This window comes from Mytilus californianus, unplaced genomic scaffold, assembly GCF_021869535.1.
Source record: "Mytilus californianus isolate M0D057914Y unplaced genomic scaffold, xbMytCali1.0.p SCAF_13, whole genome shotgun sequence".
NCBI lineage: Eukaryota > Metazoa > Mollusca > Bivalvia > Mytilida > Mytilidae > Mytilus > Mytilus californianus.
Window position 1 is genome coordinate 5,316,701 of NW_026262615.1, and position 17,598 is coordinate 5,334,298.

Consider the following 17,598-nt stretch of genomic DNA (forward strand, 5'->3'; position numbering starts at 1 on the left):
GTGAACATCAGGTTCCTGACTGAGGACAGGTGCAAAAAAACACCAGCCTTCACCCTAACCTGAAACAATAGTGTAACATCACAACATAGAAAGACACACTATAAAATATCAATTGAAATGGCTTATCTCAATCAAAAGACATATTAAACATACACTGAACGAATGAATTTGATCTATGACACAATGTAAATACAAAATTAATAAAACAAGGGGGTTAGATGTAAAAAAACAGAAAGACAACCATAACTTTGGACAAAATGCCGACAATTAAAATAACGTACACAGGTAAATAAAAATAATTTTGTTGTAAGGTATACATGGTGTACGGAAATATTTTTTTACAAAATAAAAATTTTGTTGTTCATAGTACGAGAACAGAAGTGAAAATCGTCATACCAAACACTTATCGAAGGTGGTATATATTAAAAATAGTGAGACGAGATATAACAATAAATAAGTAAATATCAAATAACAAAAATGCATCATAAATTGTATCAACAGGTCAAATTAACACGAAAGTACGATTTGAGAGTACTCGCAGTTACTGAAAGCTAGTTAAAAGCCAAAAACAGTTAATGATAAAAAATCAGGCATCAGGGACTTAAATCAACTAAAACACATCCCAGGGATTTAGTGTTTTAACGTCATGGACAGTCAAAGAAGACATGACTTGTGCAATGCAAAGAATTAAAGTATCGATAGGCAGTAGGATAGTTAGAAGTTAACCTTTTAATAAATATGTATAATGCCATATATAGATAGAGTAATCTCTATATAAAAAATGAACGTGGATGTGTATTTATACATCCCAAAAAACCTTTTTAAAAGAATACAAATTTAGTTATGTTTTAATTTGCTGATGACAAAATCGATATTTGTACTAATGTTAACTATTTTCAAAGATCTAATTACAACATTGGTAAGACAACCTTTACTAATAAGTTTGTTTAAAGGTTCGATGAGTTTACACGGATCACATAGTGATTTCCGCGCTTTTAGTACAATCTTACCGTAACATTTAGGATGTGAAATACCGTTTTAATAAGTTTTCTACAGGTACAGCCAAATTTACTAATCAAATCTTTGTATTTATGAAAGCATTTAGTAAAAGTTTTAAGTAATTTATGGTAACGAAATCCCTGACTTAATAAGTTACCAGTGATGCATTGAGTATGTTCGTTAAAATCTATGACATCACTACACACACGGGCATAACGAACGAGTTGGGACATATAAACACCGTATATTGGAGCCAAAGGAACATCGCCGTCTAAAAAAGGAAAATTAACAATAGGGAATGAGAAATCGTCTCTTTTGTCGTAAATTTTAGTATGGAGTTTCCCGTTAGAAATTGAAATGTCTAAATCTAGAAAAGGACAACTATACTGTTGTTTATGTTAGATTTATTTTAAGTAATTTCCTTTCGGTAAATTTCGGTAGTATATTTAGAGAACTCTGGATTATTTAACGAACATATATCATCAAGATAACGGTAGGTATTGTTGAATGTTTCAACCAAATGTAACAATGACGTGTTTTTACTGAGTTTGGTCATAAACTGAGATTCATAACAATACAGGTATAAATCTGCAATTAAAGGGGCGCAGTTAGTGCCTATAGGAATACCTACTTCCTGTCGATACATTTTATCGCCGAAACGTACATATATGTTGTCCAGGAGAAAATTTAAAGCTTCAATCATATCTTCACATTTCTAGTAAGTGTATCTAGCATACTTTCCTTTTTCGTTACAGAAAAAGGCTTTAAACGAGTTACAGCAAATAAATTTGCAATGAGATTTTTCAAAAGACCATTTAATTAAATATGAAAACTTTTTCTTGATAAGATTGTGTGGAAGTATAGTGTAGAAAGTAGGAAAATCATAACTGTCAACAGAATTAAAAGCACGTATTTTATCTAAAACCTCTAAGGAATTTTTAACACTCCAAAAACAATTAATACCTTAATTTTCATAAGCTTTATTGCAAAATCTGTCTGTCTGTCTGGCAATACTGATACATCTGACCCCAGTGAGCTCATTTACAATTAAGGTGCATTGATGCTAAAATTACTTGTACTTTATCCTTTTTCTGTAAGACTTTCAGCATAAATTCGATCATGAGCAGTAAAGCGGGCGAGACATTTCAGCTTGTGTACACTAGTGTTTATGATTGAATTACTTTCGGCAGCTGCATATGTAGACTATTATAGACCGTCGGGCTCATGTTCAACGAATCAAGTTATCTCTCTGAAAATAGTGTATAAACAATATGATGGAATTATAAAAAAAATATCGTAGGAGTCCTAAGTAAAAGTAAACTTTAAAATTAAAATCCGTACTGTGCAATATTGTTAGACTGACGCTGGCGGTCTTTTCTGGACAAAACTCGCGTCTTGGGTACAACATTTTGATAACTACATGGTATATATATTATGAGATTAATTTATGCCTATTTTTATTTAAAAAAAATGCACCGAAATTTACTCCAGCTAAACAGTATTAGTAATCGCATTGCTATATAGCATTTTGTTTGGAGTTCACCCTTTATGAGTCAGTATATTCAGCGGCAAAAACAAAGCCCGGTCGTACTTGAACTGCTTTTATTTCACTTTATAGCCAAGCACGAGGAGTAACAAAATCTGTAAAAAAAGATGTAAGAATGCTTATCGACTCTGTTATTTTCGTGAAATTTTGCCCTAATGTTTATTTTGATCAGTGACTTGTCATAGCTTCATAATAATTAGGTTCCTGTTTATCAACAAGTGACTCACTGTTGGTTATTAGTCACATCTGTAAATCAATATTACCCCTCATGTGCCCCAATGTACTCGTGACGTCACACATCTGACAGCCATACTGCTTGAGCGGTTGTGTAGAGGTGAAAACATTTAGATTTACCATTTTTCTGTACCGTCTCGCTGTAAGAGCGAGGTAAAAGCGTTGACTGCGATCAATGTGCAGGAATATACTGGTAAGTTGAATTGACAACTTGTCTTTCATTGAAAATTATTTCACAATCAAGAGAAACAGATCCCAGATGGGAAATTTGTGTATTGCCCATTCATTCATCCTGTGCGTGTTTCGTGCGTAGGAAGCGAAATCAAAAGTTAAATTCCTATGTTTAGAAATTACACAACACCAGATAAATATTGCAGAATATACCTTGAAACTTAAAATGAACTGAGAGTGGTATTATAACTACTATAACTTACATTTTTTGGGTGTTTTTTTAGTTATTACTATATTAGCATGATAAGAGACTAATAGAGACGTAAAAAAGTCCCAATTTGCGTCAAAGATATCAGCAATGACCAATTCTGGTTTTTACTCCACGGGACGTCTCTATAAAGTATTTCACATTCTGGGAATTTACTGTCATTACATGAGGTACCTTAATTCAATAATTGTTGATTGTTGCACAATATCCTCTTCATCTGTGAAATCAAAAATGTGACAGAAAGTGAGAACATGAACAGTGTTAATTTCAAAATCTGCACATGTTTATACACACCTTGATCTTTTGGCATATGGTAAGCACTGTTAGTTAAAATCAAAATTCCATTATGTCTGCCTTGATTTTCAAGCAGAGTCCTGGTAAATTTACAAATGCATGTTAGTTTTGAGAGTGGATGTTCTCTTGTTTGGTCCCAGGCTATTATTCTAACGAATGTTGAAAGATTTAAAAGTTGGTAATTTGTAGCTTCTCTACTTAGCAAGCAGCATTTAGAAGTAAGATCAAATATTGCTGATTAATGTGTCCAGTTAAGTTGAAATTTTTCATGTACAAATGTAGGCAGGGTGTAACCTACTCAGTGAGCTAGAATCCATGACAACTCACCACAGACCAAAGAGCCCAACTTTCAACCATCTCGCCCCACTTCCTACCAACTCCCCCAATCATATTAACCAACTCACCAATTTAGGAAAAGAGTTTTACCCCACTTAATTTGGGCCTGCCAACTCGCCCCACTATTGAAAAGTAGTTTAATCCCAATGAATAAAGGTCTGCCAACCAGCCCCACTTATGATATAAAAGAATTCGATTTCACTGAATTAAGGTCTACCAACTCGCCTCACTTATGAAAAGAAGTTTAATCCCGATGAATTATTATAAAGGTCTGTCAACTTGCTCCACTTATGAATAAACAATTGAATCGTACTGAATTAAGGCCTACCAACTTGCCCCACTATGAAAAGGAGTTTAATCCCAATGAGTAAAGGTCTGCCAACTTGCCCCACTTATGAAAAAAAGAATTAAATTGTACTGAATTAAGGCCTACAAATTCGCTCTTCGTAAGAATTAAATGAATACTGATGAAAACCTTAGATTTAGGCATCTTGTTTATTTTTAAAATGTTTGTTTTTGTTGAAACAAAGCAGAAAGAAGTTTTTTTGTTGAAAGCAGAAAGAAGTAAGTATCAGCAGGATTTAACTCTTTTTCATGAGTATGGAGAGGTCAAGGGCTATTTGGCAGTGGGGCAAGTTGTCTTGCTTCTGTGAGCTACATGTACATGTCGGATATAATAAATTGGATTAAACCTATTGGGTTCACAAATTTGTTAGACTCTTGTAGACTTGGTGCTGGACACATTGTATAGACAACTGTCGGTTGTTGAAGACAGTGTTTATATGTTGCACACTGAATCTCATTTGGTTATTTTTGTTGTGTCCCTGTCTCATTGAGTTATACATTTTTAAACCCCATATCCCTTTTTCAATGTTTTTAGTCCCCTAAATGAAGTTGAAGGGGAGTTTAGGTTTGCACTCTCTCTGTCTGTCCATCCGTCAGTCCGGCAAATCAGTTTTCCACACTTTTTTCTACGTGTTTGAAGATATTGATTTGAAATTTGGTATATACTTTTATCATGACAAGTTACAGATCTAGATCAAATTAAGTTCCGGTCTGATGATTTTGTGCAGAGTTATGGTCTTTGGACTTAAGAAAATTCACTCAAATAATCAGTTTTCCACTTTTTTTTGTCGTGCTTAAAGATATTGATTTAATAATTGGTAAATAGTTTTATCAGGACAAGTTACAGATCAAGTTCAAATTTTGTTCCAGTCTGATGATTTTGTGCAGAGTTATGGTCCTTGGACTTAAAAAATTCGTTCAAATAATCAGTTTTCCACACTTTTTTTCCTCATGCTTGATGATATTGACTTGATATTTGTTATATTGTTTACACCATGCAAAGTTATAGATCAAGTTAGCATTTTGTTCCAGTACAATGATTTTTAATCGGTAGGGGACTATGTATTGCCATGCAATACTCTCAGAATGCTTGTTTAATACATACATTGTACTTGTAAGTTTGTGTGCAAATGTACTCATACATGTATGATGTTTACATTGTATCCATCAATATGCATGTAATATTTTCCACTGGACTTACAGAATTCAAAAGTCAATCAGCCTTTTTCTAAAAAAACATTAACTGAGTTATAATTAAGGTACATGTAGTATTATGTGGGTCTTTTGCCATCTTGAATTGCAGTCTGCACAGTAAGCCACTAGTCCGATGCCCTAGACTAGTAAAATTTTATTTAGGCTAGTAAGTATTTGAAAAAATTTGTAAAGACTGACACACAAGAAAATTGTCAGAATATTGGTCTTTGGACTAGTACTAGATTTTGGTGTAGACTGGTATTGCAAACAACTGAAAATTATTGGTTATGATTTTTTTATGAAAGAAGCAAGTGTTAGGTGCAATTGTGAGACTTTTTATCTAAATGAAGCAAATTATGTGATTTTTATCTTATTATCACAACTGTTTTTACAAGTTTTTACAAAATTAATGTTTTTGATACATCTGTAGATTCCCTTTAATACAAGGGGAAATAAACTAGGGTTTTTAATTTAATATCTATGAATATATACTTGGTTGGCAAAGTATTACCCAGGGCGAGAAAATAACCCAACAAATGGTACTGGTCAAGATTTGTCATGCACCACCTACCATAGTAGTAGAGCTTTATCTTGTTTATGTTTTCTGATCTGTCCATCTGCACATTGTATCGGGTTAAAGTTTTTTGTTAAGGCAGTTTAGCATGAAGGCATGGTCAGATAAACTTGAAACTTAGTACACATGGTCAGATAAACTTGAAACTTAGTATACGTTGGTCATTATGATGTGGTCTGTTATAGCCGATTGTATTGAGTGTGTGTGTAGGGAAAGGTAGAATCCTTGGTTAGCTTGCTTGTTAGCTGAACCGTGAAGTCATTATTAAGTCAGATATACTACCCTCCTTTCGAAGTAGTCTAGTCCTACAGACCGATAAATTGGCTATCTGTCGGACTAGTCTTCTCTTAAAAGAGGATAATATACCTTACCTAATAATGACTACACGGTTCAGCTAACAAGCAAGCTAATCAAGGATTCTCCCTTTCCCTACACACTAAATGCAATCGGCTGTAAATTATATATGCCAATTTAAGGTTTTGACCCAATTACATGGTTCACTGACCATAGAAATGTTATAGTGGGAAATTATTACATGAGGTGAACTTTCAAAATTAAATGACAAATTACAATTTTGTCCCTAATTTCACAGTTCACTGAACATGGGCACATATATATTCTTGTTAAGAGCTTATCTTTACACCAAATACTTATTAAGTCCCATTATATTGCTTAGTGCATAATTTTGATATAGATACAATGGAGACATTGAGAGTCATTTACAGAGAATAAAATGAACATGAAGAAAAAAACAATAGTCATGTTAGTCATCATGGAAGTTAACCATTCAATTTTTTCCTTTTCTCCTCTGATTCTATTTAGACAGAAGATTTTGGATACCTTGTTTATTTCTCAGCTAAATGTGAATAAATCCAGATTTTTGGAAAAAATGTATTTTCGTGTACAGTGTAGTGTATTCATGGTATACATACATGTAGTGATGTACAACCACAGTTAATACTTATAATTAAACAGCCTTCGGGGACACGTCACCCACACTTTTAGAGATGAAAAGTCTGATTATTGTTATACTGTATATTTAAACAAATCTGTATTATATTTAATCTGAATTTATTTGTTTTTTAACTAGTAATGTACAAAAATGTTCATGTAAATGTCATGAATGTATTGATTTGTGCAAAATCTTTTTAGCAATGAACAAATATTGTTGAACTGAGAGTTGGTGGATCAATATTACTACCTGAGTACATTGTACCTTCTCAAATTACTACCCTACATGTAGATAACAAGTGCCAGACAAGTGAAATTGTCAATTAACACATTGTTCTCTGTATCTTTTATGTATTTGTAATTGATCAATTTGATTTTGAGACTAAGTTTTGGCACATGAAGTCTGGGTCTGCCATTTCCATATTTTCTACATTGACTGTGGTCTGTCCCAAGGCCTCTAATCCTAAACAAGGCTGCCAGATATCAGAGCAGTCTCGGACTAGGAAACAGGGTGATTGCCATTTGCTGGTGATTTGGAGTGCTGGCACTACTTTACAGCTGATATTCAATTGAATATTGTTTTTATTTTTAGTATAGAGTTCTTATTTCTGCTCGGATATTTCAATACAATATTGAAAATAAAAACTAAGAAAAAAAGTATGACTTTGATTTAAAGAAAAGAATTAGCATGTCCATGATAGTCTTCACGATAAAATTTTTAATCAATTTTGGAAAATTTTAGATAGATTCTGTACATATTGGCCTGTAGAGAAAAAATTATTTCATCAAGGAATTTCATGTCAGATATATATATCCAAGTACATGTATGTATACAAATTTGATGAAGTCTGAAACATGTTATTAAGGCAAAACATTTGAAGTGAGGTAAAAGTGTACCCCATATACTGACTTACAGGCGTCATTAGCATGATTATGGAGGGAAAAGTTTAGACGTAAGCTGAGTTGTAAAAAATGGTTGTAATATCTGTCATTGTTTATCTACTACATGTACATGTTTACAGCATAAATCACATTAGTCTATAGTAGTAAGTCTAAATGATTTTGATGCTGCAGACTGCTATAGTCATGTTAGTGTTAAGACAGAAAATCTTCAATGTCAACTGGCAATGAATAGTTTTTCCTATTTTCTCCAAGGATACACATGTTTACAGGTAAATAACTTCATTATGGTTGTTTATTTTTGTTGCATACCTTTTATTTTAATGTTCAAAGGACCACTGCATAGACAAATTTGGTAAATGTTTGAATATTTGATATTAGAGGGGACATTTTGTTTGTTTTGATAAAGGTCATCAGGTGACTTACAGATGTGTCTTGTTTACCTGACAGTGACAGAGTATATGTAAACATGTTTTCATTTTGTGAATGAAATTTGTCCAGGTATGTGATATCTTTTACACAAGATCAATTAAAAGCAGCAGATGTCTGCGAAGAATTTTTGTGAAGTGGGGAAGATATATGATTATCGTACATTTTCATTGAATAAAAATGCTGCTAGGAGACAGCCGAGACATGATGAATATCCCTGTGATCAGTGACGGATAGCATCAAATAATTAGGAATAGAATAATGTTGTTGTTTCATACTTAAAATTTAATGGATTCAGAACATTTACAACTGTTGTGCCCCTGTTTTGAAAATAAATGAATATTACATAGAGGAACATTTAATGTTTCTGGGTTACCAATGTACATTGTATCACCTTCAACCTTAAGCATTCATTTAGTCATGATCAGAAGTGATTCTAAAATCTTGCAGATGTTGTCTTTTTTCCCAAAATGCAGACCCTTTTTTATTATGATATATAATTTTCCCAAAATATGTCTACATACATATAATGCGCATTCTGCATCAGAAAAAACTCCACATTTTAAATCTCTTTCACAGATAAAGAATTTATGAAATACATGTACAGGACTTCACCACATTTTTTTTTTTAAGGAAACTGTTGACGTTATTGAACATGTACGTACATTTGTACATCAACAATAAACATGATGTTCTCAAATACATCAAATAGTTTAATAACCAGTCGTGCTGAAAAGTGTTGACATTCCTTCACATCAATATAGGATTGAGGACATTAACCTCTACAACAGCAGTACAGGTGGATCAAGTGGTGTGTAGTTGTGCATGTTGTATCGATTGGTCCATTGATAAACCTTGATTGTATTCATTGCATTGTATGGCAGTGCACTATCTCACTATCTGGCTGTCATGTACCAGTAATTGTTATTTTCCTTTCGTTGGCATTTACTGTGAAAATGTAAGAATGGCCTTAAATTTAACTTTTAAATATAATTATAAATACCAGATATATAAATTAATTAAGATGTCTGTAGATTTAACTTTTAAAAATGTATAGATCCCGGTCTATTTATGTTAATTTGAATGACAATTACCATGATTACATGTGTGTGTTCACAGTTTCATGATTTTTCATATAATGATGTATATAATGCAATATTGTGTGGCACCTATATCTTTAGTTTATGTCGACTTTTTGATGAAGGACATGTGACATGAATAATCGTGTGATCTTACCACTTGGTACAGAATGATATCTGTACATCAAAGAAATTCAGGTTTGCCCTAGTTAAAAGGACATCCATGTATAGCAAGTTTAATGTAAAATGTAAATGTAATAAATCAGACTATAAAATCTTAGTTATAATGTGTGTGAGAATGTGAGGGTTTCAAAAAATGAATTGAAGCAAATTTTTGTTTTCATTATCATGATTATGAAAAATTGTTGAGATTGGAAGAAAAGTGCACAATATTTTGCTGGAATAAGAAAATTTTCAAATATATTTGTTTTTTGAAAAAAAAAGAAGACTGAATTGGATTATTATCAGAGGGTGGTAACAGGGGGCTTTGAACACGGAAACACTTGAAATAATAATCGCAAAAACATTGCACGGAAAATAAAAATTGGAAAAAACGAAGCACAAGAAATAAAGAAAAAGTAATAGAAGTTATTACTCAGCGGCTGTTCTTGGAGATCATGCAGTCATTATTAATGGACAGACAGACCCTGCAGTCACCTTTTAGCATCCACTAGTTGCAACTGATTTGAAAGAAAAATATTATTCATAATTTGATAGCAATTAATATCCTTTTATCACATAATTCAAAAAATCTCCGGACTAACTTTGAAATTAGTCCCGGTTTACTTTTTAATGAAATTTGGGACAAGCATGAGAAATTAGGAGTACCGACATGAAACACGAAAAATAAATAAGGGGAAACACAAAGCACGCACGTCGAACCAAACACGAGAAATAAAACGTCAAAACACGTGAAATAAAAAGGCTTAAAACATTGCACGAAAATAACCCTTTACCACCCTCTTATCAAACTACGTAGAAAATATATCTTTGTTTACAGGTGACTGGTGTCTGTGGGTTATATACATTATATATATGTACTTGTATAGGAGCTAAGGTTCATTAATCTGGTTAAAAGTGAAGACGTCTATATAATTAACTATATGCTCCTCATCTGTCAGGAAAATTGCAAAATGATCAGTAAAAAAAATAAGTTTAGATTTGCAAAGAGCCAATAAAAATAAAAGATTCACAAACATTCCATCTGACTTGTCTAAGGTACATATTTAGTACCAAAAAATCTCACTGCCTCAGTAACTGGCAAAAACACCCAAACTTTTCTAGTTAACATGTCAACTGATGGAATAAACAGAAAAAGACACATATACTCTGTATTACATGTATTAAGTAACAATATTTACACAAGGGTGCATTCATATATTCACTCATCTTTTGTTAATTACCAGCAATGTTCTTTACAGTTATCTTACATGTATACTGTGATGTCAATAAAAGAAAATATCATCAGCTTCTATACATCAGTGTGACAGCAAACTAACAACACAAAAAAACAGAAATCAACATCATTTATCTTTAGTGGTCGTATATAAGTCTCATTGACAGTCTTGCCACATCTCTTTATTTTTTATATGGGTGGGGTAATCACGAACTTTAAAACAAATAGAAAGCATTTACATCAAATTTAATTCATAAGAAAAATGAAAACTATTAATGACTTGTTAGACTAAATTACTTGCATGGAATTGTGACAATTGTTAAAATTTGATTGATGTTAATTTAGGTCTGTAAAGGAAGGACTATGAATTGTCAGATAAAACCTCAACCAAAGATAAATGTGTTTGAAGGTTTTAAAATGATTGTTAAGAATGTTAGTAGGTGGTATGTTACCTGTACAGAATGTATCAATGGATTTAAATCTTTGTCTTCATTCATGACCCATTTCTTTCCATTTTCTCACAATGGAAAAATGTGAGTGTAAGTTTTAACTGGGGCTGTGGATAATGAAATGGTCTTTATTCTGTAAATGTAAGTAAAAAAAGAACTTTATTCCCTTGTTTTTTGTAATGTAGGGTTGATTAACGGTCAGAAGTTGTTTATGAAGGGAATGTCTGACGTGTGAAACGTTTATTATATATGTTAACTAGTTATCAATCGTTGACATTTCACATTGACCACCTCCGATCAGAAATATATATACATGATCATGATGATATTATGACTTTTACCTTTTTCCTGTTGTTTCATATTCACACAATACGTCAATACAGCTTTAAAACTTCCAACAATAAACATGGTTTTAAAGAGGTTGAAACAAAATGCGTTTTACTTTGTAAACTTCAACAACTTTGACTTTGTCAGTATATACATGTATCAATTTGGAAATTAATACTCTTAAGTTTGGTAAGTGTTAATTATATTTTTACATCATTTCCGAAGTTTTCAGAAAGAAATGTTCATTTTGACAACAGTTTTAATGTACCCCATTGTTCTACTGATTGTACCTTTCATGTACACATTGAATTAAGAGTCACACACAGTATACACATAAATGCATATAAATTATTCTAGAGAGTGCTGAAGATCTTGAATGATTCATTTTTGAAAAAAAATATCTACATGTATATATATACAGTACATGCAATATATAATACAGTTATAAAGAAACACAAAAGGCAAGGCAAAAAAAAAATTACAAGTGAAAGAAGAACAGATAGTACCATGTGACCAAAAAGAAAAAAAAAACAATATTACCACTAATGAACAAAAAGAAAATCCGACAATATTACCATGGACGAACAGAAAGAACATCAGAAAATATTACCATGATAGAACAACAGAAAATATTACCATGATAGAACAAAAAGAAAATATTACCATGATAGAACAAAAAGAAAATATTACCATGATAGAACAAAAAGAAAATATTACCATGATAGAACAAAAAGAAAATATTACCATGATAGAACAAAAAGAAAATATTACCATGATAGAACAAAAAGAAAGTCACTTAGTCAGACATTATTACCATGATAGAACAAAAAGAAAGTCACTAAGACATTATTACCATGATAGAACAAAAAGAAAGTCACTTAGTCAGACATTATTACCATGATAGAACAAAAAGAAAGTCACTTAGTCATTATTACCATGATAGAACAAAAAGAAAGTCACTTAGACATTATTACCATGATAGAACAAAAAGAAAGTCACTTAGTCAGACATTATTACCATAAATGAACAAAAAGAAAGTCCGACAATATTAGCTTAAATGAACAAAAAGAAAGTCAGACAATATTACCATAAATGAACAAAAATTAAAACTAACAATACAATACCATAGCCAAAAAGAAAAAAAGCTAACATGTCCAGAAAACATCTCACTGAAAACTAGATGATTTAGCAACAGTAACCCTACTATGAATCAGGGGTCAAACCATATGATATTGTCCAGAAGGGTCAGCACTTTCTGTTTCACTAGTATAACAGAAGGAAAATCAAGGGAACTGTCTTACAAAGAGCCAAGTTTTAAATTCATTGCCTTATTACTGTTGTACCCTATTTACATTTTTATAAAAACACTATATTAAGAAGTGTTATGTTGTAATAGCAGAGGACAGTGTGTGTAGGAGGAGTGTCTTTTCTTTGAAATTAAACAGTATCCTCAGAAATTTGTATTTGAACATTGATTAAACATGTGAAAACAAGACTGAAGGAAATGCCACCATCTTTCATGACTTTTTTTTATCAAATATTGTCCTCAGTTTTTTTTGGTAATGTTTTTTTTTCCCCTACTAAACATATCTTTTAAAGGTTTCTTGATTGACCACTGCTCATGTGTTTTAAAGACTAGAATCTTGTCTGATCATGCTGATGGGGATGTTGATATAGGATAATGACCCAATATTTTACATATCATTACATGTATCTGTGTTTCATAAGCCAAGATCATCACATGAATTTATAAGGTTACCTCTGCTTGCATCAGACAGAAGATGTCTGATAATGTGTCATTTACCTGGATTTAAATAACCTGTCCCACCAAGACATAGACCTAGCACAAGTTCTGGTTTTACTGTAGAAGTATGATAGTTCAAATAAATAAGGAAGTCCTAAACCGAAACTACCAGGAAGTCTATTAATGTAAGGAGATGTTAAAGTTCCAGTGTACTTACAATTTAGAAGAAATTTTATGTAATCAAGTGTTGGTACATGTAATGAACCAAAGTTTGAGCTTTAAGATAGATTGCAATCAAAATGTTTCTGTGTTAAAAACTTTGTTTCTTTTTCAATAAAAAACACATATATATGTACGTTAATCTTAATACTACAATGTACACTGTACAAACTTCCTGTTTTATAATCGGATTAAGCATGCTTGCAAAAGAAACATATACATGTATTATGTTCTCAAATTCATGTCAGACTTTTTTTTATTAAAAATTAAATTATGACATGATTAACAATAATATTTGCATTGGATAATAAAAAAATTTATTTTCATGCTGTGACTCTGCATGAATTGGCAAGTATATAGATACAACTGACAGTGACACTACACTGTAAATTAAAATATCATATAAGATAGAAATTCTTCAAAGGAATACCTTTGTAAAATAATAGTGTCATTATTAAAGGTGATTTTGCGAAAGGAACACCTTGTGTATTGTATTATTGGGAAAGCTATCTTCCTCGTGTATTGTATTATTGGGAAAGCTATTGACATGTAATAATCTGATACAGACACTGCACACAATGTAGTAATTAGTCGATATCCTCCCATTGTTTTTTTGTTTTCTATTGTTTTTTTTGTTTTCTTATTGTCGTCAAAGTTTGTTGGCTTATTTTTCTTCAGTACAGCCTACCTTCACAATAACCAGAGATATGGTATTCTATAAATATATATTCTGTAGATAAATTGATAATATAATGACAATTAATACACAGATAGAAAAATCTAATTAGGAAGACTTAGATTTTTAGTCTGGACTTAAAAAATCTTATATGTTTACCTAGTCTTTTTATAGGCAAAGGTGATGTAAATGAAAGCTTAATTTATACCAAGGTCATCCACTTCTCGAATCATCTTCAGTGTCAGTTTGTAGTGTAAACATTAAGAACATTACAGCTAATGAAAAAAAACCTACTACATGTACATGTATGAATGTAAATTTATTCTGCTTAGAACCATGAGAGGTAGCGTATGAGTAAACACATATTTACATACATCAACAAATTGGTTTCCTATTTTGTAAGTTTCAGTTATTTATATTAAGTTTGATATAAACACTATATATGCATTAATTTTTTATACATTTTTTCTTTTTCAGTTTTTTGGAGTACATGGTCATACATTTATGGAGTTCGTTACAAACAGCGGGGACTATTGCCAGGCACAGCACGTGTAAACTAAACAGTCATTTACTGTGGTGCTTTATTTGAATCATACGTTCTGTGGCAGTATCAACACACTACTTTGAATGGGTTAATTTGACGGAAAAATTCCTCGACAGGGAAATTCTGCCGAAAGTCTTTCATTTCTGCTTTTCCTTGTATAGATCGTTGGATAAATAGTTCATCCTTGGGTACATTTTGTTCTCACGTTGTTTTATGTGAATTTATTTATTTTGTTCCGATTTTAAAGAGTTTATTTCGTTGTACATTTGTTGACGTAGAATTCTGAGGCGACGCAATCTCATATAATTACGTAAACAATATTGTATCTATGACAAACATGAAGTCACGAAGACCAGAACCTGCTGAAATTGAGTATAAGAACATGCGGTTCCTAATTATGGATCGACCAACAGATTCAACAATGGATAAATTTATAGAGGTTTGTTAAATTGAATTAATTGTGTATATGTGTTTATTGTGCATAGTTTATTACCCATTTGGCTATCTATGCAAATGAAAATCTTTTCAGGAAAAGTGAAAAGTTACTGTGATTTACATAAAAAATTATGTGTATACATGTAAATACATATAACCCCAAAACAGGAGCCAAACCTTCATCTCGAACAAGATATCTCTGTTACCTTCCTGACGACTGATATCATTATGACTGATAAAGAATAAGATTGGTGTAAATATATTTTCAATGGAGTAGCCTAAAAAGCCAACTAGAAAAACTTCTTAATCTTAAACATGCATATATATATATATATGCATTTGTATTGTTAACATAAGTTTTATCAGGGCAGTCAATACAGTTCCACAGTATTTCTATGTCATTTTTTTTTTAATTTAAAATTTTTGGTGGGGTTCAAGTGTTGCTTGATCTTTTTTTTTTAGTTTTTATACGACCGCAAAAAAATTTTGTGGTCGTATATTGGTATGACGTTGGCGTCGTCGTCGTCGTCGTCGTCGTCGTCGTCCAGCGTCATCGTCTTCCGGCGTCGTCGTCCGAATACATATTGGTTTTCGCACTCTAACTTTAGTTTAAGTGAATGGATCTTTTTGAAATTTGACCATAAGGTTAATTACCACAAAAGGAAGGTTGGGATTGATTTTGGGGGTTATGGTACCAACAGTTAAGGAATTAGGGGCCAAAAAGGGGCCAAAAATGAGCATTTTCTAGTTTCCAGACAATAACTGTGGAACGGTGTATGGATCTCTCTGAAATTATACTACAAGTTTCCATACCACAAAGGGATGGTTAGGATTTGCTTTGGGGGGTTATGGCTCAAACCGTTTAGGAATTAGGGGCAAAAAAGGGGGAAAAACAAGGTTGTCCTGGTTAATGGACAAATACTTTAGTACAAAACATAATTTAAAGCAGTGTAAGGGAGATAAATCAAATACATCATTGAAATTATCTCCCTTACACTGCTTTTAAATTATGTATAAAGTAATGGTTAATGAACAATAAAGATAATCTAAAACAGTGTAAGGGAGGTAATCCAAATACAACGTTTTGGTTACTTCCCTTGCACTGCTTTTAAATTATGTTTAAAGAAATGCATATTTTTAAAGAAATGCATATTTATAAAGGAAGACCAGTAAAAATATCTGCAAATGTTTTCATCTTTTTTTTTTACAAAAAAATCCATATGAAAGATTTGACACTATATTTTTATTAATTCTATTATAAAATAGATTAACATGATTAAGTTAGCACTATGGTAAATTTAAATGGGTAATTATGGTTGCCATCTCCATTGGAAATTTGAATTGAGATTATGACCATATCTTGAGGGAAAGAATTTTTTTGGGGGAAAAAGGGGGGGGGGGGGGATAAAAAGAAATTGTGGGGGGCCAATTTTTTCTCATTTCAGATTTCAGAAATTAAAAAGAATTATTCTTCAAATATTATTTTTTTTTTCAAATTTCAAATATTAAAAAATTTCAAGAAGTAATCTTTAATTACACAGTATCACTGTGTATCATCGCCACCGGAAATTGGGTACTAACGAAGCGGAGAGAAATGGAAAAAAAAGTAAACAAGGTAAGAATTCATTCAATTTAAAGCATTTCTACTGATTTGACGAGGGTACCGCTTAAGAAATGATTTTCTGATATATAATTCTTTAAATTATTAGGCCGATAAGTACAAAATTAAGACAAGATTTTGTGTTATACTCAAAAACTTGCCACTTAGTACCTGAAAATTTCGAGGTCGATCGTCTTCTGTCGCCCCATTGGCAAGATATTCAACTGTTTTTCATTATTTTTCCAGACACTTTTTTAGATTATTATAGTGTGGCATCATATTTACTGAAATTTGTTGTCAAAATGAACGTTTTTAAAGAATATAGACCATAAAAAATAAAGTCTAGGGTACGGCAACTTGCTCATGTTGACAAATTTACTGTATGGCATCTTGTTTTCAACTGTATGGCAACTTGCTAATTTCAAAAAATATTTATTTGCCGTCTTTTTAAAGAAAATAAAGTATTAGGTTCAAATATCTAATTATGCATTTGATAAAAATACAATTCGCTTGACACCATTTAAGATGTATACACAATATAAGGCTTGGACACAGTCCTATTACATCTTTTACATACCTGATGTATACAATATGAATACGGCATATACAAAAGCTGGCAAATGTTGTAACTTTCGGAAAGGCATGTCACTGTTTTACTGACCTGTTGTTCTGCCCTGACGTAGCGTTAAATGTTACCCATGTCCGTCCGACCCGTCTCTCCCGTCCGTCCAGAAAGTCCCAATAATTGGTTTCCGTTCTCTAACTTTAGTATGCCTTAACCAAATGTTTTAAAACTTACACGAAATGTTTATCACCACTAAACACAGATCAAGTTATATTGGGTAAATAAATTGGGTAGCGTCACTGTTACCGTTCTTGAGTTATGCC

The 17,598-nt window shown here is 32.0% G+C and overlaps 1 protein-coding gene across 2 annotated transcripts in view; it reads left to right on the plus strand.

Annotated features, from left to right (window-relative positions):
* Positions 1-2,824: 2,824 nt before the first annotated feature.
* The window catches only part of LOC127723072 (protein tyrosine phosphatase type IVA 2-like), a 52,725-nt gene continuing 37,951 nt past the window's right edge, over positions 2,825-17,598 (plus strand). The window contains exons 1-2 of one of the 2 annotated variants that reach the window (XM_052229514.1): positions 2,825-2,972; positions 14,609-15,114. In XM_052229514.1, the coding sequence (XP_052085474.1) occupies positions 15,004-15,114 (111 nt within the window). In that variant the 5' untranslated portion in view covers positions 2,825-2,972; positions 14,609-15,003. Of the gene's footprint in view, positions 2,973-11,148; positions 11,307-14,608; positions 15,115-17,598 lie in introns of those variants that run through there. The other variant, XM_052229515.1, reaches the window with a different exon arrangement.